At 59.6% G+C, this 14,019-nt stretch overlaps 1 protein-coding gene across 5 annotated transcripts in view; it reads left to right on the top strand.

Annotated features, from left to right (window-relative positions):
* Window positions 1-14,019, top strand: part of ATP11A (ATPase phospholipid transporting 11A) — a 99,250-nt gene that overhangs the window by 59,718 nt on the left and 25,513 nt on the right. For all 5 annotated transcript variants that reach the window (XM_018044752.1, XM_018044753.1, XM_018044749.1 and 2 more), the window contains 9 exons: window positions 1,104-1,168; window positions 1,806-1,887; window positions 3,098-3,248; window positions 4,195-4,392; window positions 5,034-5,207; window positions 5,849-6,012; window positions 7,593-7,664; window positions 8,680-8,753; window positions 12,583-12,686. In XM_018044752.1, the coding sequence (XP_017900241.1) occupies window positions 1,104-1,168; window positions 1,806-1,887; window positions 3,098-3,248; window positions 4,195-4,392; window positions 5,034-5,207; window positions 5,849-6,012; window positions 7,593-7,664; window positions 8,680-8,753; window positions 12,583-12,686 (1,084 nt within the window). The remainder of the gene's footprint in view (window positions 1-1,103; window positions 1,169-1,805; window positions 1,888-3,097; window positions 3,249-4,194; window positions 4,393-5,033; window positions 5,208-5,848; window positions 6,013-7,592; window positions 7,665-8,679; window positions 8,754-12,582; window positions 12,687-14,019) is intronic.

Below are 14,019 nucleotides of genomic sequence, written 5' to 3' on the forward strand. Positions count from 1 at the left end.
CATGTGTGCCCCAGGGCGCCCCGTCCCACGTGGCTGTCCGGCTGGGGGCCATGCCCCGAGGCCACGGACACCCCTGGGCAGACCACTGGGGTCAGGGTGCCCCAGCCGTCGCGCCCCCGAGCAGTCCCTCCTTCTCGTCTTCTCCCTGATGTGGTCCTGAGCCAGGTCGGCTGAGTACACGGGATGCGTTTAAGTTTATAGTGCTCAGTAAGTCCTCAGCCTCCCTCGGTAAAAGGAGATCAAATGTTGACTGAATGGAAAGCAAACTTCAGCAGATTTTCCCCTTTGCCCCAAACCCCTTTACTCTCCGAAGAAAGTCAGGAGAACGTTGCATGCGGCGAAACTAGTCAGTCTGAATCTGCTTCTTACTCCCCTCCGCTCTTGGGAAATGAGAAAACGGGATTACTCGGTCAACAGAGCGGGGCACTGGCCCCCGAACCCCTAAAGCAGAGAGCTTGTCGGCTGTTCAGGTGACTCGACTCACTGTTGAGTCCCAAGTGCTTGTTTCCACACGAGTGGTTTCCAGCTTCCTCGGCTGCCCCAGCACAGCAGTACGCGGGCCACTGCAGACGCGCAGGCCAGCTGCGTCCAGGGCCCGGGGCCTGGCTGCGTGCTTGTGGGTGCCTCGCTGAGCCCCCAGCGCCCTCTGAAAGCCAGACTGTGGTAATGTGTGTGACACTCCCCCAGGATGGGCTAGAAACAGCTCAGTGAGTCGCGGGCACCGCTTGGCATCCCCTGCGCAGCCGGCCTCAGATGTGAAGCTTGCTGGGCGGGTTTCCGGGCTGGTCTGTGGGGTGGCGCTTCTGGGAGGGGCCCTGGTGCTGCTGGTGGTGAGACCCTCGCTGTCTCTAATGGAGTGGCAGCAAAGCCTCGGGGGCTGCCCAGTGGGGCCGGGGCCCTGATGCAGCTGGCTGTGGCACTCTCCCAGCAGACGGTTCTTACTGTCCCCAGGGAAAGAGTGCCTGCCTTTCCTGGGGCTCGGCTAGAGTTCATAGTCCAGATACAGGTGGACCTACACTGAGATGGTCTCCTCGTGAAATGCGGTGTCGAGCCGGTGAGCTGCTTCTCCAGTGTCCTGTTTCTGATCGTCCGTCTCTCTGCAGGCCGTTAGGATCGGAAAACCTGCTTCTTAGAGGAGCCACGCTAAAGAACACTGAGAAAATCTTCGGTAAATGTTTGAATTAGTGAATTATTAACAATAGCTGCTAAAGCTAAGGGCCCGTAAGCAGGTAAAATCCGTGGAGGTACCCTGAAAGTGTCTCTTTGTGCTTTGAGGTTCTGTGGATTTATGGTAGTGAAAATCGTCCTCACTAAGAAAACCAGTCTCCACGCACGACCACAGTCCTCAACAGGGACATGTCAGGGCGCTGCCTGCGTACTGAGAGCCTGCCGTCTGTGACCCAAACGTGAAGTCGTGCCTGTGAAAGAATCCGCTCACTGCGGCTCTGCAGGGAGTTCCTTTCATGGCTGTTTCTTTGTTAGCTTCCGTTTCCACTGGGCTAATTTTTATGTTGTAACTGATCCACAACTAATGCACTTGTGTCTTACTGTTGGGAAACCCGAATTACTAGAACCTGAACTTTTTTTTAAACAAGTACACATTGCTCTCCATGTATGCAGGAGAAAAAAAGTCTCTGGTCTAAAGAATCTTTCTGTGCGACTTTTTCTGAACAGCTGGCTGGCCTAGAAAAGTGTAAAGTGTGATTTGCTTTGTCCAGAACCCGGTAGTGCCTCTGCACGTGCCTTGCTGTGCAGAGAGACGCGCAGCTGAGCCGTCGCCCCACCAGCCGCTCTCTGCTTTACAGGCGTCGCTATTTACACGGGCATGGAGACCAAGATGGCGCTGAACTACCAGTCCAAGTCCCAGAAGCGCTCTGCTGTTGAGAAGTAAGCTTGTGCATCCCATGGACTGAATCACGTAAAACGCCTAATGCGCCCGACCTCATCGGGGTCATCACAGATCCGTGACTTCACTGCCGCAAACCCCCGCAGCTGCGGAACCGGATTTCTCTCGGTCTGGTCAGCAGCTCTTTCGTGAGGTCTGACAGACGGTTGGGCCGGTGATTTAGATCCTAGACCGACTACCTTGCTTCGTGGGGCTGGAGATGCCTTGCACCCAGCCACCTCTGTAACTCCCACCTGAGTGCGGACACCTGGGTCCAGGTCAGCTGCCGATGCCCGTCAGGTCCTCCTGTGAGAAAGTTGGAATTAGGTCGCTTTTCTGATGGGGTTTCACTGAGGAAAGTGTGAGCAGAGCCAACAGCCTTCATTAAACAGTAAAATCCTTCTGAGAATAAGTCAGGAAAGAGCTGGGTCTGTAAGAAGATGCGGCCCAGGTGGCGTTGTCTCTGCCTCACAAAATGCAGTGTGTCCCTAACCTGAGGTGGGCGGCTGAGTGACCGCATGTTGTGAACTGAAGAGATACTGGCTCCTTGGTGATTTGGGGGTGACGGTCGGGGCACCATTGTCTGCTGCTGGGAAGGCGACCTCGAAGTGGGGTCCTGGGTCTCTGCTCACCTGTGGCTGCTTCAGCTGTGGAGTTGGGCCGTCGGCTCTTACTGAGGAAGGATGCTTAGTTTCCAGATGTCTGGATTGAGAAATAGGTCTCAGATACTGGAAAACCAGACCTCCTTCACAGGCTCCTGAGGACTGGCTAAGGACTCGGCGGTTTTCCTACTCAAGGCGTTGGCTCGCTCCCTCCTGCCTCCCTCCGGGTTGGGAGCACACTGGCTGCTGCTTCGTGGTAGAGGACGTTGATTCCCGGGGGTTGTGTGAATTAAGAGCCCTAGACCACGCGGAAGCCCCCTGAGCAGGGCGGCCGTGCCCTGCGCTCCTGTCCGCCAGGGTTCCCTGCCCCCAGCTCTGTCCCTGTGGCCCCAAACTCAGGCCAGTGCCCAGGGTGGCCTCAGATGCAGATGAGCTCACCGTCTCCGCTTTGACGGGCGGTCGGGGGGCGGGGGGGGGGGGCGGTTCCCTGTGAAACCCTTTGCTGTGTTGCTCCGGTCGGCTCGCGTCGTGCTCACTCTGGCGTCCGACGCCCAGCGCGGGGTTCCTGGGGAAGCAGGCGCTCAGCCTCCACGGTCGTCTTGCGTTTCAGGTCGATGAACACGTTTCTCATCGTGTACCTGTGCATCCTCATCAGCAAGGCGCTGGTCAACACCGTCCTGAAGTACGTGTGGCAGAGCACGCCGTTCCAGGACGAGCCGTGGTACAACCGGAAGACGGAGGCCGAGAGGCAGAGGAACCTGGTACAGCGGGGCGCCCTCGGGCAGGCGCTGGGGACGCCTGGGGGCACGGGGTGAAGAGCTGCTGGTGGCAGACAGTGACGCCCCCATCAGCACCGGGCGGTCTGCCTTCTTTGGGTATTTGAATAGTCAGGTCTGGAAAAGTATCAGCTTCCATCCTAAATTCATAAGGGCGAACCTTAAACGTTGGGAGTGTGGAGTCTTAACCACTGGGCCACCAGGCAAGTCCCCAGTGTGTTAATTTAATTAAATCTCCTCTACTTAGGGGCTTCCCTGCTGGCTCAGATGGTAAAGCATCTGCCTGCAATGCAGGAGACCCGGGTTCGATCCCTGGGTCAGGACGATCCCCTGGAGTAGGAAATGGCAACCTGCTCCAGCATTCTTGCCTGGAAAATCCCGTGGTTGTAGGAGCCTGATAGGTTACAGTCCATGGTGTTGCAAAGAGTCGGACACGACTGAGCGACTTCCCTTCCACTTCCACTTCTGCTTAAAATGGTACAGTTTTCTGGCTGGGCCTACCCCATCTCCCAGCCTGGGCACCTACCTCCTTCCTCTGCTCAGCCGCCCAGGAGACTAAATGGCTCAGAAATGAGGGTGAAACTAGACAGAAACCGCTTGTCCAGACTTAAGCTTGGTCATTTGTCAGAATCTCAGAGGAAACAGAATAATCCCACTGTTTGGCGTCCTCCGGGCTCTCGGCGGGAGGCCCCCACTGCCTCCAGGCGTGACTCACGAGTGGCCCACCCCCCACCCCGCCCACCAGCAGCACAGGGTGGGGCCGCTCCCGGCCTGGGCGCAGTGGGCGGACAGAGGAGAGCAGGCAGCCCCCGACGCCACAGGCGGGCTTCCCCTTTGGGTCTGAGGCAGCTGTGCCCGGCGCCCGCCGGGCCGGGCCAGCGGCGCTGAGCTGCGGCCGCGCGGCACTGGCGGTGACCGCGCGCCGCCTCAGCTCCTCAGGGCCTTCACGGACTTCCTGGCCTTCATGGTCCTCTTCAACTACATCATCCCCGTGTCCATGTACGTCACCGTGGAGATGCAGAAGCTCCTGGGCTCCTACTTCATTGCCTGGGACGGCGAGATGCTTGACGAGGGCTTGGGGGAAGGGCCGCTGGTCAACACCTCGGATCTGAACGAGGAGCTGGGACAGGTCAGTGTCTCCAGAGCCGTCTTCTCTCGCCGGCTGGCGGGGGAGCCTTCGCGCCTGCCTCCTCGGGTTTCCGGAGGCACGTGACTCTCAGCCTGCCGCAGACGCCCTGGGTGTTCGGAGGGGGCACGCTGCCATCCCCAAGCAGGTATGACTTACACCCGAAAGACGGCAGCAGAGCGGCTTCCCCGCCTTGTGTGACAGTGGGGATTCTTCTGTGTCGACAAGTTAGGCAGACTCGGGACGTTCACTCAAACACCGGCTCCCCCGTGGCCTTTCTAAGCGGTTCTGAGTCTGCATTTCGAGGGCCTGAATTGGGGTGAATCGGCAGTGAGCCCTCAGCTCCCCCAGCCGTCCTCTCAGGCCTCAGGGCCCGAGGTCATCACTGTCAGGGTGGGCAGAGTGAGCCTGAGCTTCGGTCTCTGGTGTAAAGAGAGTTCAAAACCCCTCCACGGAGCTGCTCCAGGCTGCCAGCTTGGGGCCTGAGCTCTGCGCTGTCTTGACCTGCTGAGTGGGCGTGATAGCCAGGACCTGCCCTGCAGAGGGCATGTGGGTGGGAGCCCCGAGCAGGAGCCCCTTGGAGGGCGCGGAGGGTGGGGGCCAAGCCCCTCGGGGCCGCACTGGCATCGGAGCCGCGCCCGCAGGTGGAGTACGTGTTCACGGACAAGACGGGCACCCTCACCGAGAACAACATGGAGTTCAAGGAGTGCTGCGTGGAGGGCCGCGTGTGCGTGCCGCACGCCGTCTGCAACGGGCAGGCACTCCCCGACGCCTCCGCCATGGACATGGTCGACGCCTCCCCAGGCGCCAGTGGGCGGGTAGGTGACCGTGCTTCCCGCCCGTGTCCTGCCCCCTCCCTTCCCACGGCCATGTCTCGGGACGCAGCAAGGGCACCTCCTGTCCCGGGGTCTGGGACAGAACCAACTCTCCCGTGACATGTAGGAAGAAAAGACGTGGGTGCAGGCGTCCCCAGTGAATCCGGCCGTCGCGTCGGGGCTGGAGACAGCTCACGCCACACTTGAGCTGGGTCACCGTGGGCTGAGAGCAGGGGGCCCTGCAGACCGTGCGTGCTCATGCACGGACACACTCACAGGGACCCAGTCACAGACACGGGCACGCCTGCACACCAGGCACACATGGGCGCTCACACAGGCTGTGCAGCTGTGCACATGCTCGCACGTAGACACGCGCACACACAGCCTGCTGCTGCGGCTCCGGGGGGGGTGGGGCGTTGCCCTCGTCAGCGGTCGCCCAGGAGGCCCTCCAGAAGCCTGAGCCTGCCGCCTCTCTGAGGTCATGTCCGTGCCGTCTGGCCTGGGCTCCGCTGCCACCCCCAGAGGCAGCGCTGGCGCCCCCGCCCCCGGCGGCTGCAGGCCCTGCTGTGTTGGTCGTCGTCTTGTTTGGGCTCCTTCTGTCTTAAGCGGACGTGCTTAGAGCTGTGGGTTGTGCTGTGTTTCAGGAGCGGGAGGAGCTGTTTTTCCGGGCCCTCTGTCTCTGCCACACCATCCAGGTGAAGGACGACGACGAGGTGGATGGGCCCCAGAAGCCGCGGGACTCGGGGAAGCGCTCCGCCTACATCTCGTCCTCGCCCGACGAGGTGGCCCTGGTCGAGGGCATCCAGAGGTGCGTGGCGGGCGACTCCGGTCCTGGAGGCAGGGTGTTCTGGGCACTGTCCACCGTCACCGCGGACGTGTCCTGGGAGCCTCCTGACCAGGCCCCTGGGCCTGGGGCGTCTGCTGGGGTGGGGGCCAGGCGGTCCCTGCCTCTGGGCCCAGGCCTTCCTCTGACCCCACGGCAGTGGATGCGGGTTCCTCCTGCTGTCTTAGACAGTAGTCTTCCTCCTGACTTCAGCAGTAAACTAGAGGCCATTGCAAACACTCGCAGACACTTAAGTCTTCCTCATCCATCCTAAAAAATTGACGTCCAGAGAGGTCAAGCAACTTCCGTAGAGTCACCCAGCATGAGAAGGGCTGGGCTGGATGCGGGGGCTCTCTCCCCGCTCGCTCCTGTGAGTCCTGTCCTGCCAGCCCCTTCAGGACTCTTTACTGGGAGCTGTTGCTGCCTTGTGACTTGGGGCTCTATGCAAACACTTGGGAAAACACTTCTCTCCAGGTGCGTAATTTCACGTCTTCCCGTTCTCACCGCCGATGACCCTGGTTTAACTCTGAAGGTGCGGGATTCGCTGCACAGCACAGGGAACTAAGCCCGAGCCTCACAATAACTTGTAGCAGAATATGAGCTGCAGAAAGAGCCAGGTCACACCGCTGTACACCTGAAACTCAGGCCATAGCGTGAGCCAACTGCCCTTCAGTTAGAAAGCCAGTGAGGGCACTCCCCCTCCCCTTCCCTGCCCCCGGAGCACGGGCATCGGACACCCCTGGTCTAACTGGAACCGTGTTTTTGTTGTGAACTAAACGCTGCATCTTCCCCTGCAATTTGAAAGTGATATCAGTGTGTGTGTTGCGTACCTAGGGGAGATTTCTCGAGGCGTACCTAGGGAGATTTCTCAAGGCGAGTGAGATTTAGCTCTTCTTGGAAAGCGAGCGCTCAGGCACTAAGGCACATTCAGTCACAGGGACCACCCCCAAGTTGCCTCTCCTTCAGCAGCCAGCTCCCGCCAGGCCAGCGGGCCCTGACCTACAGGCTCCAGCATCTTCGTACTGTCAAGGCTGCTGCGGTGCTCAAGTGTGTATCCGCCTCCCTGAGCGCCTTGCCTCTGGAGCCGGGCCTGTTTCCTCCAGCCCGTCACTGGGCTGGTGCTGGACGGACGTCACGAGCAGAGTGCCCTGCGGCCCCGTGTTGAGCTGGGCTGTGGTTTCCTTGTCAGTAGACCGAGCGTCCACCTGGAGATTGACAGGCTCCCAGAGTCCTAATTCTGATGTTGTAACTGACCCCTGAAGGGCCCCCCTGATAGTAGAGACAGGGCCCAGTCCCCAGACCTGCTGCCCTTCAGCGTCAGCAGTAGGAAGCGGCTCATCACGTGCGAGGCGCCGAGCGGCCACTCCCACGTCCAGTTCCCTGGGCTCGTGGAGAGTTTTCTCAGACAGTGGCTGAACTCAGCACTGACTGCGCCGTGCAGCTTGCAGTCTCCGTTTCACTGGAAGCATTTCTCCTCCGAAAGGAAAGCTTTCCCAAAGTATGAAACAGAAAAGTCTGTGAGGAGGAGAGGGCCACATTATCCCCCGCACTTGTCTGCCCCGCAGATTCGGCTTCACGTACCTGAGGCTGAAGGATAACTACATGGAGCTGCTGAACAGGGACAGTGACGTCGAGAGGTGAGGACGCCCCGGACGGGAGGGAGTATATCGCTGTCTTCCCAGTGTTTTCTCACCAGGGAAAATACCAAGTTCTCTGTGCACCCCATGACTCTTCCTCCCTCTTCTCGGTAACGACCCCAAGAGCCTCGCCAGAACGCCTGGAGAGTCTGACTCAGACGCTCAGAGGCGAGGTTGGGTGGCGGTGCAGCGTCTGACAGGCTTGGGCGAAGCCATGCTGCGTCCGTTTTACTGCTGGAGTTCGGGAACCTTCTAGTCCGTTCTGACACCTCGAAGCCATGCTCTGACCCCAATAGGAGGGAAGACGTCAGCCTTCCCCCCGGAGTGGCCCCGGGACCCTGCGTCCTCAGAGCCTGTTCCAGGCTGTGGAGCGCAGGGTCCTGTAGAAACACTGAGCAGGATGGCCGGGGAGGGGGCGGGTTTCACTTTCCATATCGACCTTCAGGCACTGTCCAGCCTGACAGTGCTGGTCCCGGGACACGTGGTGTGTCTCGATTTTGACTTGGATGATGGGGTTGTCCGTCTCTTCTTGGTGAACAGGCATTAGTGGGCTGTCATGGAGAGGGCGCAGTTGGTAAGGAATATAACCTTTGGTGACGATCTCAAAGAACGGGATTTTAAATTTCTGTTCTGGAAAAGTAGACTCCCAGGGTGTGGGGGAGGTGGTGAACCCTTGACTCTAGAAGGGGCTTCTGGGTTCTCCAGCCAAGGTCAGCTGCGGCTCCTCCCCAGAGCACGTGGGGGCCTCTGGGCGCCGTGGTGTGACCCCTGGGAGGGCGTGACCCTGCTGCCCGGCTCCTGGCCTCCAGCGGGGCAGGTGGGTGAGAGCAGCTCTCAGACCATCACCACCGCTTGCTGCCGCCAGGGGTTCCTGGGCAGCCTCACAGCCGGGCCCGGCTGACGCCCACCCGCTCCTTTAGGGGCCGTGTCACCTGCAGGGGAGGCTTGCCGTCACCCAGATGCTGTGACTCATGGAGCGAGATGATCGTCAAAACGAGTCTCCAATCTCTTTCAGGTTCGAGTTGCTGGAAGTTCTGAGCTTCGACTCGGTGAGAAGGCGAATGAGTGTGATTGTCAAGTCTGCTACAGGTAGGCGCTTCTCTCCCTTTGACTTGCCGAATGGTCCATTGTGGCTGTGCTTTATTCTGACGCCTGAAGCCTGTGAGGCTCGAAGGATCTAACCATGTGTTCTCCCTTTAAACGCATGAATCTGCACCAGCTGTTCACCTCCAGCCCTGTTTGGGCCCCAGTATCTTAGGCTGGCTGAGTCATCCTCGGATTTTCCCTCGAGGGGAAGTCCGGTGACCCGTCCCGAGGCAGCTCCTCACCCACCCCTCAGTAAACATACAAAGCAGCCTGCTTCCTGGGTCCCCCACCCCATCCGCGCCTGCAGACCCTCCCCTGGGCTGGACCCCCCACCTCAGATCCCCCCAGGTTTGGACTCTCCCCTCTCAGACCCTCCCCTTGTCTGGACTCTCCCCAATCAGATCCTTCACTGGTCTGGACTCTCCCCTCTCAGAACTTCCCCTGGTCTGGACTCTCCCCGCTCAGACCCTCCTCTGATCTGGACTCTCCGCCCTCAGACCCTCCCCTGGTCTGGACTCTCCCCCTCAGATCCACCCCCAGGTCTGGACTCTCCCCAATCAGATCCTCCCCTGGTCTGGATTCTCCCCCTCAGATCCACCCCTTGGTCTGGACTCTCTGCCCTTAGAGGCTCCCCTGGTCTGAACTCTTAACCCCTGGTCTGCGCTCTCCTCCCTAAGACCCTCCACTGCTCTGGACTCTCCCGCCTCAGACCCTCCCCTGGTCTGGACTCTTCTCCACTGGCCTGGACTCTCCCCCCTAAGATCTCCCCCTGGTCTGGACTCTCTCCCCTCAGACCCTCCCCTGGTCTGGACTCTCCCCTCTCAGACCCTCTCCCAGGACATCTCCGTGGCCACCTGTCGGAGGCCTTCGTGGCCTCCTCGGCCTGATAAACTGTCAGCTCTCCGCCCTTTCTGGGCTGCAGGCGTCCTGAGCAGGAAACTACACTTGGTCAACAGTGTGCCCGCCCCCGCAGTGTCTGGCGCTTGGCGAATACTGCTGGACTTGGCTTGCTAACTCCATTTCCCGTGGCATCTTACCAAGAGATGTGGGGTCCTACTCGCTTTTGTTTCTGGAAACCAGACCATACCAAGCTATGTTTCTCTCTTTGCAAACCTGCCCAGCGAGCAGGCAGATGGAGCCGCTGCCCTGAAACTGTGAACAGAGCCAGCCTGAAGGCGGTCCGAGGGCCCGTGGGAGGGTTCCACGTCACGGGGTCCTGGCACCGTGTTGACCGGAAGTGCCTGCTCTGTCTCCCGAGCTGTGGGGACGTCAGGGCGGCTGCTGAAGCCCATCCTTCAGCCGCGCCCCGGGATCCACACGCCATGCCCTGGGGGACACGGGCAGGTCGGGGCTGGTTCTCCGACCCACATGGCTCCCTCGCCTCCAACCGGTAGTCAGACGTGACGGCTCCACCCATGAGACTCACACCAGTGAGCACCGAGAAAGCTCGAGTGCTTTATGTCGACGGTCCTGTAACATGTGGCCACAGGGTCGACGTGATGTGGGAAATGCACCGCCCGTCGTGTTTGGAGACCAGTGCCCGGTCGCCTGTGCTGCCTCTGGGAGCACTTGGCTCATCCAGGGCGAAGGTGTTTGCCTGCCGAGGTTCACACCGTCACGCTCCTGTCCTGTGACTCCCCCTGAACAGATGTGAAGTCTAGGAGGTGAACCGTCTTGGGGCACTCTGTGAGCCGGCCCTCACGGCCACCGCGGCGGAGAGTGACGCCCTCCCGCTCACACCCCTGTGCGCGTGCTCTCCTGCCCCCCCCCGCCACCCCCTCCACCCCTGTGCGCGTGCTCTCCTGGGCCGCCCGGAGCACCGCGCTCACTCCCGGGGCTTGCTCACGCCCCTGTGCGCGCGCTCTCCTGGGCCGCCCGGAGCACCGCGCTCACTCCCGGGGCTTGCTCACGCCCCTGTGCGCGCGCTCTCCTGGGCCGCCCGCAGCACCGCGCTCACTCCCGGGGCTTGCTCACACCCCTGTGCGCGCACTCTCCTGGGCCGCCCGGAGCACCGCGCTCACACCCGGGGCTGCAATGCAGCATCTGCACAAGCAGCTCACACCCGGGGCTGCAATGCAGCATCTGCACAAGCAGCTCCAGCTTCCCGGGCTGAATGCAGCGTCTGCACGCAGCTCCACCGGGAGCCAGGCGCTGGGGTGCGGAAACCGAGAGCTGCTGAAAGCCCTTTCCTCGAGGAGATGTCGTGGGGCACCTCTGCGGGCTTCATGCGAGAGGCCGGGCTGTTGGAGCCCTCCGCGGCAGCAGTTACTCCACAGGGACACTGGCTGTTTAGTCAGAGAAAGTGTGAGAGTGAACGTGTTAGTCACTCGGTTGTGTGCCCCCCCCGTGTGCTGTAGCCCACCAAGCTCCTCCGTCCGTGGAATTCTCCAGGCAAGAGTCCTGGAGTGGCTTGCCATTCCCTCCTCTGTTAATTAAGGAAGGTGTTCTCTAAGCAGTGATTCCTCCCCGGCGTTGACACCAGCCGCACAGAGTGACGGCCTCCTGGGCAGGACGGAGACCAGAGCCCCTTCGGCCCGGAGCTCAGCGACCCGCCCCGGAAGCCGCTGCAGCCACGGGCGCTGCCTGACCCCAGCGCCTGCCCAGTCGGTCACAGCCGTGTGTGTGCACCGCTCTGGAGGCGTCACCTCCCAGTCGTTTACAAGACCAGAGCAGCAGGGGCTAAAGCCGCTGCCCAGTGCTGTCTCTCCGGTCCTTACGTGTTGCCGTGCACTCCGGACGCGCTCTGTCTGCTTGACCACAGCTTTAGGCTAAACGCATCTCACACTTCAGCAGGTACAGAGGGAAGACAGGTCAGGACGGTGGGAAATCGCAGTCGTTCACAAGCCATTACCGTGAGTCCGCTGGGATTTTTTAGGACAAAGAATTACTGTTCAAGACTGCATTGCTACGCAGAGTTGGCTGCAGCACAGAACTTGTTCTGGGTCATGTGACGTGTGAGCATTGCATGGAAACCACAGCTGGCGCCCGCAAGGATTCCGTGCCAGGCTGGCGGGCGCACGACCAGGAGTCCTGGGTCAAGGGCCGAGAGTGTGCAGGCTTCTCCTTGGCGTTCGAGATTTCTGTCTGAAGACAAATTCGGAAGAGACCCAGGTCCCAGAGACAAGCCCCTCGGTGTTTACATGAGCAGAGCCGTGTGCTTTGCAGGCAGGAGGTTCCTCGAAAAAGAGGAGCCCCGGTGCCAGCAGCCTGAGGGTCGGCGTGGAGGCCGTGTGCCCTTCATCCCGACCTGACTAAGGGAGAGCCTTCCACCTCGAGGGGGAGGAGCCTGCCCCCCAGCACTGACGTGTGAAGTGGCTGGGGCAGCAGGTGGGGCCCCCCAGCACTGACGTGTGAAGTGGGATAGTATCATAGATAGTATCATAGACGCTTCTCGTAACTCTCGTGCACACAGAGGATGGTCCGATGGTCACGTCCGGTGCCCCAGCAGCTCACTGCCCATTTGGGGTCGGCCGCACCCTTGTGTCTTCACGCCCAACCCCCCAGCCCGGTCCTGTGGCGGTTCGTCCCTCACTCGCATCCTTGCCAGGGAGCTGGTGGAAGTGACGGGAGGAAGGCTGCCCGGAGCCAGTGTCCTTGTTCCCGACGTCCCTGGGACGCTGGGGTTGTTGGAATAAGATGAGGCTTTCCGGGGGCGGGAGTCCGTGGCCTCGCCGTTCTCCTGGCTTGACAGGTCAACGGGTCCGTCGACATTTCTGCAACAGCCTTGGCACTGGTGCCCCTGGTTTTGTTTTTGATAAAAGCATCGTTTGAAGGATATCTCCGTCTTCCCCATGGTGTGAGTCAATGAAAGTCTTCTCGCCTCGTTTTCTAGGAGAAATTTACCTGTTTTGCAAAGGAGCAGATTCTTCCATATTTCCCCGAGTGATAGAAGGCAAAGTGGACCAGATCCGATCCAGAGTGGAGCGCAACGCGGTGGTAAGACGCTGGGAATTTGGGGGGGCTCCTCGTGCCTCTTCTCCCGTGGCGGTGGGGGGCATGCTGGGCGGCAGGAGGGCGCACTGCGGGGGGCCCAGCCGCATCCCCTCCAGTGGGGCACCGCCCCCGCAGCCTTCCGTTGGCGTTTAGTGGCTGGAGGGGGGTGCACTGCGTCCAGAATGACAAGCACAGTGTGATGCTGTTGGAGAGAGGAGATCTTCGTCCCGAGGACCGCTAGGGACTGGCACTTTCTGTTGTGACCTCACCTGTTTGGTTTTCTTCCACATTTCACCTGAAGCGAGTACAGTCTGTTCTTAGGACATCAGAGGTTTGTCTCAGGACCGTTGGTTGAACAAGGCTGTTCTCTCCCTGTTGGACGGCCTTGGCGTTCTTGTGAAAAGTCACGTGGCCACGTGTGCAAGCGTCCCCTTTTGGGCTCCCTGGCCTGCTCTGCTGGTCTCTGTCTGTCTTGATGCTAAGACCACACTGTTTTGGTTGCGTATCTCTTTCCCGTGACTTTTGAAACCAGGAAACGTGAGTCCATCTTTCAGCCTTGTTATTCTTTTACAGGATTGTTGGTTGTTCTGAGTCCCTTGGGATTCCAGGTGAATTTTCGGGTGTGTTTTCCCTTTCCCACAAAATGCCACTGGGCTCCTGATCAGGGTTGCACAGAGCCTGCAGTCCACGTGGACGGTGTTGCCATCGTGGGAATACCGTCTTGGAATTCCACCTGCTCAGGTGTTCTGTGACTTCTCCCAGCAACGTATTGCAGTTTTAGGTCTATGAGCCCTTCACCCACCCCCATGGTGGCTCATTCTTAGGTATTTTATTCTTTTCGATGCTATTGCGAACGGAATTGTTTCCTCAGCTTCCTTCCTAGGTTGTTTTCTCTTTGGATAGTTAGTGTGTGGGATGTGCAGCTGGTTTGGGATGCTGACTTTGTATTCTGCACCTTTACGGAATTCGTCGGTTACTAGTTCAGTGTTTCTGAGTGTGAAATCCTTTGAGCTTCCTACATATAAAACCCTGTCACCTGAGAACAGAGGTAACTGTATTTCCTCCTTTCCAACTTGGATGCCTTTTTCCCTTGCCTGTCTGCTCTAGTTAAGACTGCCAATACCATGTTGAATAGAAGTGGGAAAGCAGTCATCCTTACCTTGTCCCTGACCTTAGGGGGAATAACCTTCACTCTTTCCCAGCTGAGCATGATGCTGGCTGAGTTTCCGTGTGTGACTTTTATCTGGTTGAGGAAGCTCCTTCCCTGCTAGTTTATTGAGTGGTTTAATCAGGAGAAGGGGGCGACAGAGGACGAGATGTTTGGATGACATCGCCA

This window comes from Capra hircus, unplaced genomic scaffold, assembly GCF_001704415.2.
Source record: "Capra hircus breed San Clemente unplaced genomic scaffold, ASM170441v1, whole genome shotgun sequence".
NCBI lineage: Eukaryota > Metazoa > Chordata > Mammalia > Artiodactyla > Bovidae > Capra > Capra hircus.